At 41.1% G+C, this 16,711-nt stretch overlaps 2 protein-coding genes across 3 annotated transcripts in view; one reads left to right on the forward strand and one right to left on the reverse strand.

Annotated features, from left to right (window-relative positions):
• The window catches only part of arhgap42a (Rho GTPase activating protein 42a), a 108,864-nt gene extending 106,316 nt beyond the window's left edge, over window positions 1–2,548 (forward strand). For both annotated transcript variants that reach the window (XM_088320536.1, XM_088320537.1), the window contains one exon: window positions 2,199–2,548. In XM_088320536.1, the coding sequence (XP_088176662.1) occupies window positions 2,199–2,287 (89 nt within the window). In that variant the 3' untranslated portion in view covers window positions 2,288–2,548. The remainder of the gene's footprint in view (window positions 1–2,198) is intronic.
• Window positions 2,549–3,075: 527 nt separating this feature from the next.
• On the reverse strand, window positions 3,076–11,367 carry trpc6a (transient receptor potential cation channel, subfamily C, member 6a). The gene is made up of 14 exons (XM_088320633.1): window positions 11,194–11,367; window positions 9,591–9,907; window positions 7,786–7,918; window positions 7,319–7,619; window positions 6,759–6,944; window positions 6,512–6,676; window positions 6,209–6,443; window positions 5,684–5,911; window positions 5,333–5,597; window positions 5,047–5,242; window positions 3,597–3,797; window positions 3,477–3,533; window positions 3,331–3,406; window positions 3,076–3,270 (listed from the first exon to the last, which is right to left on the reverse strand). The coding sequence occupies exons 1-14, from the start codon at window positions 11,307–11,309 to the stop codon at window positions 3,149–3,151; spliced, it is 2,598 nt and encodes an 865-aa protein (XP_088176759.1). The 5' UTR covers window positions 11,310–11,367; the 3' UTR covers window positions 3,076–3,148.
• Between the last annotated feature and the right edge of the window lie 5,344 nt (window positions 11,368–16,711).

Here is a 16,711-nt window from a genome sequence, read left to right on the forward strand (position 1 = left end):
AAGCCAGCTCTTTAGGCTTCCAAACTGCTCCTCAGATTTTTTGTTTTTTTAATGATATATTATCAATAATAAAACATTATGCACCAAATTATTTAGTAATTTCAGTTGTTTTGCAGGGGATCCCTGAAAAACACATGAAATTTAAATTAAAATATTCACAGATATTCAAAAAAACTTAAAATACAAAACAATTTTAGCTTTTTATACATTGAACAGATTTAATGTCAAATATGTATTCAACTCCATTATTACCCAACATCTATAAAGCCCTATCCATGTTTGCAAGCAAGTGTGACATAGCCAAGCTCATACCTGCCAAGTACTCCGGTTTTGCCGTAATGAGTACGGTTTTCTTTAACCCACTACGGTGATACGGTGCCATCACAGAAACTACGGTTTTCTCCTTGAAAAAAAAGTAAAAACATTCCACCACAAGATGGAGACAAAGTACCATTTCCATCAACGGCTATATCAGCATTGCCAGTCGTCTGGCTGCATATCCGGGAGAGTCTATCGACCAAAGTGCTTGGCAGCCTGATGACTAGGAAAATGATGATGACATCATTTGGATACAAGTGCCACAGTGTGACCCATTCGAAAGAACAGTTGAAAAACATATAACATGGAGAACATTTGGATATCATTAATTTTGCTAAAGTGAATCAACCCACGCAGGTTTATGGCTTTTCAGTCCCTTAGTATCTGCTTTTCAGCGAATGAAAATCTTTTGGCCTCGCATGTTAAATTGACTCTGGTGTGCCTTGCTTCAGTTTGAGAAGAGACTGATTCAATGGAGCAGTGACACTTAGAAATCTGCCAGTTAAATTGTTTGCATTACATATTGAGATTTATGGGGATCAGAATTTTCCGCGGATCCGCGGATTTCCGCTGGTTTTGAACCCCAAAGGTCATTCCCGTAAATCGTCTAAATTCGATGAGAAAATATTTTGGGGGGGTGAGGTATGATACGTGACTGTTTCATCACCCCAAGTTAGCAGTTAGAGATCGCGAGAAAAATCGGCAAAAAGAAGCGCAGCGCATTAGATCTATAACACACAACAAATAGATCGACTCCTACCATTGGTCGATAGGTTCGCTGATAACCAATCAGCGGAGCTTTTGTTCAGAGCATTGGCTTTCTCAAACATGGCGCTCCTTCCGGTCTTTTCAAACGGTGAAATGAGTGTTTGAAAAAGTAAATATAAAAATACTAAGAAGACGAGGCTTTTGTCTCCGAGATTGATAAAGGAATCAAGAATAAATTTAAGTGGTCATGGCTGGAGAAGACTGTCACAGACTGACATGTATTTTCTTTAAGCATGTTCAGTTTGTGCATTCTATTTTCAAATTAATGATGAATGGTTATTAATGTATATATTTTCATATATATTGTTGATTAGTAGCTAAATACAAGGTCCATCTTCATCATCAAAACACAACAACAATGGTGATGGTTGTAACATTGTAATCCCCCAATTGTTTTAAACATCTTAAAACTGAAAAAAATACATGGTTTCTGTTTTGTTGGATTTAATTCATTCTAGTGCAATTTTCACATAGCAAATAAGATAAATGCCGTTGGCTTCGGGTGGGTTTGCACCCCTGAGCCCCCCACCGGGCTCCGCCCTGGACCTGGCCGGGGCCTGCGGCCCCTGGACCCTGGCTATTTCAGCTGAAAATGAAAATCTCCATTCTGATCCCTGGATTTAGCCTTTAGTTCGTTTATTGCTTAAATATGTGCTGAAGTCAGTTAAGTGAAATGGGGAATTTCTAACCTGACCGAACCTGGACACTAGCGACTAGGCTTTTTCACTTTCAAAAGTTGGCAGGTATGCAAGCTGCGTGTGCATTGTTAAGGCAGAACAACAGGATTCGTGTCAGTTTATAGCAGCCATTAACACAAAAAAACACAAATTATGTGCTAGCAGCAAGATAGCGACTTTAGTCATTAAAGTCAACAAAATAACGTTCTTTTGATCGGCGCTGGATTTATTTCTTTGAACGTACTGGAAAAAATGGCCTTAAAAGTGCTTGAAAAGTGCTTGAATTTGGCCATGAAAAAGGCGTATAAACCCTTAGTCTTGTAATGCGTTCCTTTGTAACGTATTGCCCATACTCTGCCAGTCACCTCTTTGCCAAAGACGTCTATTATTTATTTACAAACTTCTTTTTTTCTACTCTTTAAAAAATCTTGTCAGTGCACCCTTCGGTGGAACCGGGCTGGCTCCAGGCGACCTACCAGGGCAGGACTGGACTTATACCCGAGAACTATATCACATACACTTGATGTCATACCGACGCCGCTTGACTTGAACACATCCAAAATGCACTTGCTTTTTATTTTTAAACACAAAGCTGAAATCACTGAACAGTGCATCTCAACTGATTTTACTGTGCACGTCTCAGAGCAGCTTTCTGTTTTCATATATTGTCAATTTTTGGGTGTTATTAGTCAATCAACTGTCACTGTCCTCAAAGTCTTTGTTATGAACTGTTGTGCTCTCTTCCTATTTTTGTTAATGTCCTAATAAAAGACATTCCAAAGCAATTGTTTTGGGATTATTTCTATTCCTTGAGATTGACAGATGTCTATTTATAGTAGACGTGTGAAACATGCGGGTGCGGCCTGTCATAAATTTCTGAGTATGTCAGATGTCTGTGGGACCTCGATGCAGGATACAAGGAAACTTAAAACAGGGGATGTGATCAAACCCAAACAGGGGGCTCTTATTCAAGAAACAAATCAAGACTTTACTAGTGATAAGGAAAGTAACTATTTAGTTACGCATTACCATATAGACCCGTTTCCATCCTACGTAATCATCGGTTCACCACAGGATGTGTGCGCATTATTGAACAAAAACCGTGGGCGTACGAATACGAGTTTGAATGGATTGAGAAAAGATGTTTATGCTGAGTCTCAAATCACAAAATAAACATGCCCAGCTGGTCTAAGTAATTCAAGCATAGTGCAAAAACTAGAAAGATTTTGAATCATTTTTAGTATTTGAAAAGAAGTGTGGTACATAATATACAATATCATTGTAGCCTTTGCAATCTTTACACCAACTGGACTGTGCAGTTGTTTATACAAGGTTAGACAAACTGCAAAGTCATGAAATCCAAGTTTTTAACTAATAAAATCTAATCATGAGGTTGTGTCACTGAGCCTCCTTATCAGTTCATCTAGCGCCTCTCTGTTCTGGGACTTCTCTTCCAAAAGTTCGTAGCGTAGGCTAGAAATGTCTTGCTTGATTTCTTTTAACTCACCTAAAAAGAAATGATCATTTTGGTCAAATATTGACTTAGTTTTGTAAATTGTCAGCTCACCTTCTGTGATTTCGTCGCTTTCTCGGTCGGCCCGTGCTTTAATGATGTAACGTTTGATCAGACGCTTCATGATCTTCTGTAAGGAAGGTCAAAAGTCGGCTATGTCAAAGTTATCAAAATAAACAAATGTTTTTTGGTGCCCATACCTGGTATCTGGAGGGTTGTGTGGAACCAGTGAAGACAGATTTTTTCCTTTCCCCCATCTAAAAAAGACAAAAATGTTGTAACATCTACAGGAAGTAGAACTCTTGAACCCAAAGCCGCACCTTGTCAAGTCGCGTTTCGTTTTTTTCCTCATTTTGCCTTTTTAAATAGTGTAGCACCAGACACTTGACGCCTTTGGACATCCCCAGCATTGACTTAGGACTCGGAACCAGGTTGAAGGGAACTGGCAGCGTCCGTCCTTCCTCAAAGTACGAGAACCACAGTTTGGCTCGGGCAAACTTCCACTCCACATCTGCGTCATCCTAGTGGTGAGAGAAATTTGTGGCCTAATTCCAAACTTTCATTCTGAAACTTACCCTTCAACTCGTGCAGTTATACAAATACAGTGTTACCTCTACTTATGTATGTCTCTACTTACGAAGGTTCAGGTTACGAAGTACCTGAATGGGAAAATATTGCCTCTAGTTACAAATTTGTTTCAGGATACGAAGTCAAAAACACAATGCAATCGCTTCGCTATTAGCCGTTCCCAATTTCCCCAAGCGTCAACAAACTGCCTATCACTTCAAATCTGCCTGGCAACCGGTTCGCATGCGTGTATCGCAAAATGCTCTCCGTGTCGCCGTCACAGCCTATAGTTAAGAGACGAGGAGGGGAATTTGTGGAAAATAACCACCCGGAAAAAGTTTTCCTAAGTGGTGTTATCTTTTATTATGTCTGTCTTTTGCACTTCTGACAGATTTGGCAAAAGATGGCAAAGGCAGATGTCACTGGATCAGTTTTTCAGGAAAGGCAAGGCAAAAGGGTAAATTCATATTTTTATTATTTCCTTTTTTTGTTTTGTTTTTTACATTAGGTGCCTCTTGTTTATTGTGAGGTCATTTAATTCTAACACGTATTTGTTTCATGTTCAGACGCTCTTTTATGACTTTTAAAAAAATATATCATCTGTGCTTCTACGGGGCTTGGAACGCACTCTCGCATTTATATTCAAAATGTGTCTCTACTTACTAAGTTTTCAGTTTACGAAGCTACTCTCAAAACAAATTTAATCCGTAAGTAGAGGTTCCACTGTAACCTTTTCCCTAAGCATTGTTCATATGGTTATGGTCTGGATATTTTTCAGCCTTGCTCCTTCATTCTTATCCATAGCATGGTTGAGACAACCTAGTACACGCCCACCCCCCCTTACTCTGTTTCTTCCCACAGACGGACTTCTTTGGTTTGGTTTTACAATTTTGTGTGTGAATTGTCTTCATTGTCACGACAACTTTGAGAAACTGATAATTTAGGTCAATGGTTCCCAAACTGGCGCCCTCTTAGCTCCCCGGTGAATTCCGAGCGCCATACAACAACACCCCCGCCCCCCAGATCTTTCCACCGCCCCCGGGTGGGCGGTGCCGCCCACTTTGGGAACCACTGATTTAAGTGATTTGTTCTCACTTTTCTATGTTTTAAACTTGACTATTTCTCCCAAGCATACTGTAAAATAAGTATTAGTAAATGTGTAGCCCCTACCCCCAAACATATTTGACGTCTGCAACTTCAAACCTCAATTTCCTGGAAGGAGCTGTTGATCATTGCGATAAGCATGTTGAGCAGCACGATAACCATGGTGACATTGTAAATGCCGTACAGAACGTAGCCGATATTCTCGATGAACTTGTGTCCATTGTTGATGACAACAGAACGGACCTCAGACAGCCCGAATATGGCCCAGAATAGCGTCTTGAAGCTCTCCTCCAGACTGTTATGTAGGCAACCCACAACAGCTGTCAAGATTTTCAGGCAGTGGCTTTGATAGTTGTCATATCTTAAAAAAAAGAAAAGGTCTCACGTGGTGAAAGCGTCATTCTGCTTGATACCCAAGTAGTAGGAATAGAGGTTGAACATGCCAATCATAAACGCCAAAAAAACGAGCAGGAAGATGACCATGAACTTTAAAATATCTTTAACCGTCCTGCCCAGAGATATCTGCAGAGGCCCGAAGCTCTCGTTAGCCGGTAGGATGTATGCAATCCTGGAAAAACTCAGAACCACCGCTACAGCGTACAGACCCTCTGAGACTAGCTGTGGATCCGACGGCAACCAGTGGATACGTGCTGCAAAAAACACGGTGGAACACTGCGTTGGAATACCCAAACTCTGCATACCTCACTGAGGAGAAAAGTTGTATGAAAGCAGTCACCCAGCGTGAAGTAGAGTATCTCTGGAGGCAGCGTGACATTTGTCAGGTTGGTGTACTGAGTGTCTACATAGGTTTGAGCAAAGCGGGCATTTCTCAGGGCCGAGAAACGGCAACTAAAGGACGCCAAGAAGATCGCCAGCATCCCAAAGTCCAGGAAGTTCCAAGGTTCCACCAGGTATTCCCCAGGACCCAGACTCCAGATCTCTTTCACCTCTGTCCAGATCATACCTTCAGCAGGAGGAGAGAAAGGCAAAGTCCAGTTTCATTTAGCCATCAACGTTTTAAATTTTTTTTCCTGACTATTCTCACTGGTCAGCTAGGGGCTATCTCAGCTGTTCTTTGGGTGGTGCATTTTAGGCCAATTACAAAGCACATTTGAATAACAATTCACACTTTAATACAGCTTGGTGTCTTCAATAACTAATACGTGCATCACAGCTAAAGATAACCCATGCAAATTAGAAGAGAACCTGTTTTAGAAACCCTTATTTTATTTCCCAGGCTTCCAGTTCTGCATGGTCCTACCAATGACCCACGAGATGATGAGGATCTCCATCCAGGTGAAGGGTGTTGTGGTCATGCGGTAGAGCAGCTTAGGATTAGCGCTCGCCTCAGGTAAATTGTGGTGAGTCATGTTGGGCAACAAGGCAGTCCCTGCAAAACGGTCTGCAGCGTTCAGGATCAGCAGGCCCAAGAAGGTCGTGAAAGACGAGGCGTGGGCCACGAACTTCATAAAAGGGCTTCTCATCACGCTGCCCACCTGGTCCGAGTAAGCAATCGCAATGAGTTGAGGGCAAATAAATTTTGAGATGATTAATCAACCCCTACTCTACTGCATGGCGCGATCCAATAGGCCAAAGCTAGCCCGGGAAGTCCCATAGCCACAGCAAGGACCACCAGTAGTTTGATAGCTGTGGTCTGTTGCCTGAGCCCAGGTAAGTTCTCGTACCAAATACTCAGTAGCTGCTGCTGACAATTGGGATGTGCCACAAACTAAAAAAGAAGGACTATTATAAGACCAGTAGCAAAGTTAGCACAGTGGGACCAAGTCAATTGCCTATTGTTTTGTTCAAACCTTTTTCAGTTCATATTTTATGGCTAACTTCAGGCGCTGGAGGGAAGGGCGACCAGGCGGGTCGTAGCTGTCTTCGTCGTCTGTTTCTCCGTTCAGTATGGCCTCCACCTCCCCTGTACTGCGGCACAGGTCGAGGAGGCCCACAACAAAGTCCTTACACTGGCTGGACAAGCGGCAATAGTCGTTCTAAGACAAGACAACATGTGTGTTTTATCAATAGATGACCAAGTTAAACACCCCTAGGAACTCCGTATACACACATGTCAAGAAAAATATCTTAAGATTATATGAAGGCTCTCTTTGTTTATGTCTCCCATCGTCCTCATAAAAAGTGTGTTTACTGGCATCTTTAGCTGCCAGTCTGTTCCGTAGCAGAGCTCGACATTTTTAGATGTTTATATCCACAAGGATAAGATCATTTGAGTTGCATGTGTACTAGAGTGAACCCTCTAAAAGCAAGTACTATATTCCAGATCCACCCGTGTGGCTAAAGAGTTAAGAAACTGAAAGCCCCTCGGAAGCTAGGTTCACTTCGTTCACGTTATCATGTTGAAACATACCTTAAACTCCTTCTCAATGTTGGCCAGCATGGCCAGTTCATTGCTGAGCTCCAGAGCGGCCAAGACTGGATCCTCACTGGACAGGGAAAGGTAAGCAGGACTTGCAAGCCCGCGGTAGGCGTTGATGCGAGAGCGTGAGTGGCTGAAAGAATCAAACTTCTGCTGATAGTTGCACGAGTTGCAACCGCAGAAGTAATCGTGTGGCGGGTCGATACGAGCGCCTTTACCCAGAAGTGTGTGCACAATCTCATATTCTTGGCAGTGCGCCGCCAGAATCACAGGGGTCACATCATGAGAGAACCTTAAGTAAAATTATGGGCTGGTGAGATTCTGGGGATACAGATCATTTGTAAGGGCAAAGGAATTAAAACCCTAAAAAAAACACCATTAATCAGTACTAATTCTAAGAGTAGAATCAAATCAAACTAACTGGTCCAACTCTGGATTTCAGCTGTCACATGTCTTACCTTGTCCCGTCCTCGTCATAAGCATAGAAATCATCCATTAGGTCCACTTGAGCGGGGCTTGCTGTCAGGCGGTACACGTCTTTGAATGAGGGGTGCGCCAGTAGAGCCTCAGTGATGCGGATATAACCCTTACCTGCAAAGTACACCGTGTGTTATGGTCTCTGATTGGAAATGTAACATAGACTCACGTAACATTGCAGTTTATGGCCCTCGAAAATATGATATAAGCTTCGGAGAACAAATACAGACTCATTAAACAGTAAATAGTCATAGTCATAATCAATAATAGAAATAGTCAACAATAAATTTTGTTGTTGCTAGACGCATTTTTCGTACAGAGTAAAGCATTTTCTGTCCAGAGTCAAGAACACACTCACCAAACATTAATTCCACTTTGCTCTTCCCAACCTGACACCGAACATTAAGAACACAGCACGACAAGTTGATGTGCCATGCAACACTTCATCAGTAGAGAGGCCCGAAAGCACACACTGGTTTACCCCCTGCAGTGTATGCTGTAAAGCAGCTTACATGATTTTATCTCTGCTGAAAGTCGCTCTTGTACAATAGTATCTCTGTCCCGAGTGGTAACATACAGAAATTATGTCCTTAACATGAAGTACGCGTACTTCTCAAGTTTGGGAAGATTTTAGCCTGGATATGGCTAATAAAAAGACTACTTGCAATGTTCGCAAAGCAGACCTTGCTATCATGGCAGTATCTCAGTGATGCATGGGCATTTAAAGAGAAAGCTGTCGGACAGTGGAACCTGCCTGGGTATGATTAGAGTAAGATTTAAGCCAATGCGGTTTTGATGACATCCATATAATTTAGCTTTCGAAGAGAGCTTGAGAATTTTGCCAGACTGTGCCTGGTGAATGGATTTAAAATTAAATGCATCCAGTCCAAATGATATGTCAGTTTTTAAAACATTAAAAACAACAAACGTCAGTTGTTGAGATCAAACTGTTGACAATTGTGTAGTTCTTTTGTTACGTTTGTCAACCGGTGACTACTCGACTTTTTGTTAGTTGCAGCCTTACAAGGAACCAGTAGGTTCTTCCTTTTAATTCAGTGCTTCTCAATTTCTTTCTACCACGCCTCCCATCAGAAGAAGAAATCTTCTCACGCCCTCTCAAAATCAATCTTTTTGGTTTTAAGTGATCACCTATTATTGGTGGGGACAAAACAAAGAATATTTGATATCGATGGTAACATGTCACCTCCCTCCATGCCAATTCTACAGCTTTCAGCACATTTTCGCTAAGGAAAGACTCAAGCGTCTTATCAGTATGATTGGGTTGTAATTTCTATAAAGTGATATTTTTGGGTTTGTGCTGTCCGCTGCCAACCGTTTTAAGATAGCAGGCACACCCCTCTTTGGTCACCTCCCTTCAAGGTCGCAGTGTAGAGCTACAGGAGGAGACTGTGGTTTGACTCTTTAGCCTGTCTCTCTTCACCTATCTCTGCATCCGTGTTGCATTTTTTTTTCTATGGGGTCACTTGAAGGTCTGCTACATTTCGTGTCCACACTTCATACTCGATGCTTATACTCTGTGCTTAATGCACTGCATGAAAGCCAAATGGAATCAAAACCCTCTGCAACTGAGACCGTCACTGCTCCTAGCGTAATGGACGTGCAATTGCACTTTAGTCTGGATTAGTAAAAAAAAGGGTTCCCTGAAGTCAATGGCGCCGCGTTCCCCTTGACGGAGTCTCGCACCTCCCAAGGGGGGCCTGCTTTAATTGAAGGAATTTAGGAGGAGTGTTATCGAGTACTGTACATAGATTCAAGACTAACTTACTGATGGCCAAAAGGAGGGCGTCCCCCACCCGACCCAGGTCTGGCCTTCTCAGCAGCAGCTCCGTTACCTCAAGGTGTTCGTTGGCCACGGCCAGCTGCAGGGCGTTCTGACCCATGTAGTTGACCGTGTTGACATTCAGATGCGGCACATGCAGGAGCATGCGGCGCACCTCCGGGATGTTCCCGTATTCGGCTGCCTCCAGGAAACGCTGCTCAACCTCAGACGGGCCCACAGACGGTGCCGTGAACATGTGGGCCGGGCCCCTCAGAGCCTGCCGGCGCTTGACAGCGCTGAGATGGGCCAAGAGTTGGCTCTGGCTGCCTCAGCCAAAAACCAAATCGTTTTTATTAGTCATGTTTCACTTCTCACACAAGAGATCTTGAAATTTTAAGGAATAATGATGAAGGATCGACCAATATGGGTTTTTCAGAGCCAATACGATACCCATTATTAGTGTAAAGAGGACGCCAATAACGGGTATGTGGAGCTGATATTCATTTGATGTCAAAGCTTAAAACATTTGGTAACACATTTTTAATAATGCAAAAATTAACAAATAATATTTGTTATAAATTCATTAGAAACTTTAATAGCTCTCCAAAAAAATGCATTTGAGTTTCAACAGAACTGATATGACTAATCTTTCACAAAAACTAACAGAGCAGGAAATACAACTAAGCTTAACAGCATCTTGTATAAAAGGTGCATAAAAACTTAAAAAGATCCCTGATTTTTTTTCACAATAAATGAATAAAAATGTCAATACAACCAACATGACTTAAATAAGACAAAAAGTGCAGGGATTTCTCAGGCCTGTCAAAGTCTTTCTATTAAAGTTGAATAAAATGTCACTTCTGCAGGATTTATTCAATATAAGCATATAAAACGAATTTTAATAAAATTTGCAAAGAAATGTGAGTGTAAAATTAGTATTTCAAAAAGCAATGGAAATTTCAACCGAGCTGGCAAATTGAGTAGTGTGGGCACTCCTGTTTTAGAGCCAGATTGACGAACTAATGTTATGGTAACAGCTAATCACTCAACCTTCCACTTTATTGTACTTTTTATACTTTCTCTCAATCACAAACACACACTTAATAAATGAACTAATGTTATGATAAGAGCTAATGTATCAGTTTCGACCTGAACGTGCTTTCTTAAACAACTTAACTACACTTTTAACGCTATCTCATAATCACACACACGCTTTATTACCACATACCTTTTAAAATTGCAATATTATCAACGGTCACGATTCACAGGCATGTCGGGACTCAGGAGTTAGCAGAGCTGCTGTTAGTTACTCTACTTTAACGTGTTTCTCCTGCTACAGTGACTCCCCCTCCGGTCGCTTATCCAATCAGAAGGTGCGAGGTGGTTAGCATCCAAGGAGAGAGAGCAGCAGAATAGAGGCAGAGCGAGGTTCGGCTGCATCCAAGCCTTAATAACCGAGTTTTAAATGTATTTAATCAGCCCGGTGAATAAATAAAATTGCCGATAACGATATCCATCATATTCCTCAATGTCGGTGCTGATAATTGGCCTGCCCAATAATTGGTCGACTTCTAATACTGATTGTTTGACTGGTAAGAAGTTTTCTCACCCAAACCATCGGTTATCCTCAAAAAAGTCATCAGATTCGAGCAGGTTGTCGCGGCTTTTGGCCCGCAGGTGGTGGTTGCAGGGTGCAGTTGCTGCGGCCGCCCGCCTGTGATTCATCCCGGGAGGAGAGACTGAGTGTATCACAGCAGTTCTTCCAGTGTAGCATGATTTTGGTTCCACCCTCCTTTCTTCATCTTTCATCCCTCCCTCTCCCTTGTTGGACTCCTTGAGAAAGAATGCATCAGGGGTGTCAAACTCATTTTAGCTTGGGGGCCACATGGTAGGAAAAACGTTCTCATGTTGGCATAACATGGAATAAAAAGTGTGCCTTAGCTGGAGGGTTGCGGGTCTTTTCCGAGGCTCACAATCAAATTACAATTCCGGGATGCAAAACAATTATTGAGGTTTTTCTCCTCCCAGTTATTTTTCTTTTACTAACTCTTGTAGTGTTCATTTGTAAGAAAGCAAAACCAATTTAATTCATTTCCACTGCGGTTTGTTTGACTCAGGGAAACTCATGCAGACTCTAAAGTGACAAAAATAGCATACAAACACCAATTTCTATGACTGATGATTTGAACGTGTTTTGTTATGTTTTTGGGGAGGGACCAAGTGAAGGGAAGCAGGAACTGAGGCAGGGGTTCTCAAAATAAAAATAGTATTTAAAAACAAAACCAGGAACAAAGAAAAAACAAACGAGGGGTCACAAAACATCCAAACAAAACCAAACTTGACAATATCCAAACCAGAAACAAAGGCTAAACTGAAAATGGAAATGTAAGGAACACAGTTACAAACAAAGAAGGGGCCACAAAACAAAAATTGTCGAAACAAGACCAAAGACCAAACCTGATAACATAAAACTAAAAACAAAGACCAAACTAGAAATGCATGGCACAAAGCTGCAAACAAACAAGGGGTCATAACATGTCCAAACAAAACAAAACCTGACAATTTGCAAATCAGAAACAAAAGCCAAACCAAAAATTAAGATGAAAGGAACAAAGTTACAAACAAAAATTATATTATTCCAAACCGGGAATGGAAATGCAGGGGACAAAGTAAAACACAAACAAGTGGGAACTAAACTACTAATAAAATGTCCAAACAAGAAACCAGAATGGCATGGCAGGTTTTTCTCTTTTTCTAACTCTCTTTTTCTCTCATGCATCTCAGCATTATATGGCAGGCCGGATCCAACGCCTAGGCCATATCTTTGACAGCTCTGCTGTAGTGCTAATGTGCATTGTATTTTAAGGTAATGTTTTTCTTCTCAGTGCGAGAGCATGGGCATTGCTGCCTCTATCGATTTCATGGATGCACCAGACGGAAAGGAAATAGCACTTGGACCGATTACGGACTACCTGACAGGCAGACCCCAGTATGTGAAACAGGGGGGCTGTACATCGGACACTGTGGTTAGCAGCACAGGATCTCCGCATGGGACCGTGCTCTCTCCGTTCCTATTCACTCTGTATACATCGGACTTTCAGTACAACTCTGAATCCTGCCACGGGCAAAAGTTTGCTGATGACACTGCGATCGTGGGATGTATCAGAAGTGGGCAGGAGGAGGAGTACAGGAAATTGATTCAGGACTTTGTCCAATGGAGTGACGCAAACCACCTGCACCTGAACACCACCAAGACCAGGGAGATGGTGGTGGACTTCAGGAGAACTAAAACTCACCCAGTTCCTGTAACCATCAAAGGAGAAGGTGTAGAATTTGTCCAGACCTACAAATACCTGGGTGTGCAGCTGGACAACAAACTGGACTGGACTGCCAACACAGAAGCTCTATGTAGGAAAGGTCAAAGCCGACTTTACTTCCTCAGAAGGCTGGCCTCCTTCAACATGAAATGAAATGAAATGATCTGCATTTATATAGCGCTTTTCAAGTCAATGACTTCCCAAAGCGCTTTACAATGTGCTCCACATTTCCCAATAGCGGGTATTAGGGGTTCAGTGTCTTACCCAAGGACAGAAGAGCAGCTTCAGCGACACACTGCTGTCAGTCTTGTACCACGGACAGAATGAAGAGATCTTTTCTTCCTCATGCCATTAGGCTCTTTAACTCCACCCAGCGGAGTAAAGGCCCACATTAAACCACACCCCCTACATTGCATATTACAGTACTTTTATTGCAGTGTGTATTTTAACACTATTTAAATACTCTATACAACACGCTACAGTGGGTATTAGCACGTCACATTGGGTATTTGTATATTGTATTCCTTTTGCTTTATTATTGTATTGTTCTCAGCGAAGGGATGCTGCTGGAAATGTGAATTTCCCTGCGGGGATGAATAAAGTATCTATCTATCTATCTATCTATCTATCTAGCAGTGCAAGTGCAGAAGATAAGTCTGTAAGCAACAGTAATAGTTTGTTTCTTTTTTATATTTTATATTGGTTTGGAAATATTTTTGCAAATACATTTTTTTAATGATTTTATGATTTCACATTAGGAAACCAATACAGGTTCTTTGACACCTGGGCATGAGGTGATGTAACAAGAAACAAATGGGCTGTGGAGTACCCAGTTAAATTAAATTGAACTGAACTGTCTTTTTGTCATCTCTATCAACATTTTGAAACTTTGTATGTGACAAGATTAGACGTGGCACTCCAGAGATAACATGTCATTAAACTTTGAAGAGAAAAATAACATAAATAAGGTACAAGACTGTGGCGGTAAATTGGCAAAAATATTTTAAAAGATAGTGCTTAGAAACTGGCCCGAGTTATAACGATAGAGCAATGAAATAACAGTTCATCGTAACAGGAGTGCAAAAGTGATGCAACCATTTAGCAGCAACAACAAAAAATTGCGAAATAAGTCAAAAAATATATATTTTCAGAGCTTAGAATAGAAACTAATTGTCTTTTATGTATATATATATAATATATATATAATATATACATAGCGGAGTCAGCCATGCAAGGTGCCTACCTGCTTATCGGGGTCATTAGGGGTTTAGTGTCTTGCCCAAGGACACTTGGACATTTAACTCAGAAAAGCCAGGACTTGAATCTGCGACGTCTTTGCCCCCAGGACCACCGCTCTACCTGAGCTATCACAAGTTAGTGACAAGTTGTACTTGAATCTTCAGGTGTTTGCTCACACGTTACAATGTATATGTTGGACTTTTACTGTGTTTACAATGACAGGAAGCGTCTGTTCTGCTCACACTTCTAACAAAAACTCACAATGTGGAATTTTCCAGCCCGGTGATTGGAACCCTTTCCTTCTATTCTCTCTTCTCCAGCACATCACCCCTTAAAAAAGGTCAACACCATAAAAAGTCCAAAGACTTTAATTGTCACAAATCAGGCCCTTAAAAGGCAAAGTGGGGGCCATAATCTTCTCATTGGAGGCCCAGCGGCCTTATCAGATGTCCTAATGTTGATGTCCTAATGTTGATGTCCTAATGTTGATGTCATGAAGTGTTATGTCACCAATGTGGCTGAAGAAAAACCTAAGAAACCCATTATCACCCGAGAAATTTAAAGTGTGCTTGCATATGGGAGAGTTTGTTTGTGTGTGGGTGACTCTTTGTTAGTAGCAACATTTTAGTGTCATGATTTATATAAAAAAATGATTTTTATACAACACTAATATGTTAAACACTAAGAAATACAAAGTGGTCAAGCTCAGGGATGGATACAATTATAGTCGGTTTTCCTAAACAGTGTCTCTGAATGTTTTCCACCCTGCCATTTCCTAGCAAACATTTTACCAACACAGCTTATTTTCTAAAAATCTTTTGTTCATGAACACACACATGTATACTATATGAAGTAGATCCTAATATTCCATTGATAATATAGAGTATTATTATTATCACTCCTTGACCTTACTTCCCTCAGTGGAAATGTTTAAATCTAAGCTTAAAACACACTTCTATTATATATCATATGAATAACTTATATTTTATTTTGACAATATCAGGGGATGGTGTCATAATAGTCCTTAATAATAGTTTGCAATAGTCTTTGATCTGTGCAGCCCTTTGAGACTCTTTGTGATTAAGGGCTATACAAATAAACATGACTTGACTTGAATTGTTAGGTCCCCACTTTAACAAATTAGGTTCAAGATTTTTCAGCTAACCGTGCTTTAGCTTTTTAGTTGATCAGCTTTTAGCCAGCTAACATTATCAGAATCACGAAACTTTAATAACGTAATCTAATATGTTGTAATATTTTCCATAATTTGCCACAACAGAATAGAAGTGTCTCATACAAGTATAACACATCCATCCGTTCATTATCTCCACCGCTTATCCTCAGCAGGGTTGCGGGGGTGCTGGAGCCCATCCCAGCCATCTTTGGGCAGTGGGCAGGGAACACCCTGAACTGGTTGCAAGCCAATCGCAGGGCACACGGAGACATACAACTCACTTGCTTATTCACACCTAGCGACAATTTTGACCAGCCAATTAACCTGACATGCATGTCTTTTAGAATAAGGGAGGAAACAGGAGTGCCCGGAGGAAACCCACACAAGCACGGGTAGAACATGCAAAATCCGCACATGAAGGTTGGTAGCTGGATTTGCTCCTAGGATCTCAGAATTGAGCCGCGGACGCACAAACCACTCAGACGCTGTGCCGCCCAGTATAACACATTCAAAATCAAATGAAAAGGAGTGTAAAAGTCTGTTTCTACAATTGAACTTTAACCAAAATCAAATGGAGTCACTTCTTGTAAATGTTTTTTATGAAAATGTAGTCTTTTAGGGGGCAATTGAGCACATTCTAACAGGGTAGAAATTAACTACAAGGAAATGTAAAATTTGAACAAAGTAGCAATTGAAAATATATATTTATTTAATCTGATTGAAATAAGGTTTAGTGTCGTTTATCAAATTACTCGAGAAAAAAATTATTTCATAATTTTATGGCCTACTGGAAGTTGATTGGATTGCACTGCGATGGTGTAATAATAGTCTGTGGTTTGCAATAACCTATGCAGCCCTTTGAGACTCTTTGTGATTGAGGGCTATACTAATGAAAATGATTTGACTTGACTTGACACTGCAGACACGCACAAAATGAGCATGTATGTCACCCAAAAGTTATCTAAAATACAAATATTTGAAATATATTTTACTTGGTGTTAAATTAATGCAAACACTCAAATTCAAGTATTTTTCATATCAATTTTGCAGATTTTAGAGAAAAAGCAGGGTAACAGAAAGATGCAGACAAGAAATTAAGCTGCAAACAGTGAAACACTCGTGTGTGTGTGTAGAAGGAGGGAATGGGTTTTCCCACAGTGGACAGGGATGTGTACAGGGAGGGAGGACACAGGATGTAAAGTCTGCTGGGAATTTGGACTCTGAGGAATCTCATCTGCTGTTCATCAGCTGTCAGTCAAACCACAAACGCACTCAAATGCACTGCAGGGCAGTTTAAAATAGCTACACAATCTCTCAACATTAAGAGAACAAGAGTAAGTTTATTTTGCATTTTAAGACGTGTATGACGTACAAGAAAATCTGTACGGAAAAACGCA

Source organism: Urocampus carinirostris, chromosome 17 (assembly GCF_059441175.1).
Source record: "Urocampus carinirostris isolate Australia breed hairy pipefish chromosome 17, RoL_Ucar_1.0, whole genome shotgun sequence".
In the NCBI taxonomy this organism is placed as follows: domain Eukaryota; kingdom Metazoa; phylum Chordata; class Actinopteri; order Syngnathiformes; family Syngnathidae; genus Urocampus; species Urocampus carinirostris.

Bases quoted from the DNA above. Each gene is read 5' to 3' on its own strand.
- trpc6a (XM_088320633.1), bottom strand. From the start codon at position 11,309: ATGAATCACAGGCGGGCGGCCGCAGCAACTGCACCCTGCAACCACCAC. The intron at 7,620-7,785 runs GTAAGACATGTG...ATTTTACTTAAG, and splicing joins TATGACGAGGACGGGACAAG to GTTCTCTCATGATGTGACCC. The intron at 3,798-5,046 runs GTTTGAAGTTGC...TCTCACCACTAG, and splicing joins GCTCCTTCCAGGAAATTGAG to GATGACGCAGATGTGGAGTG.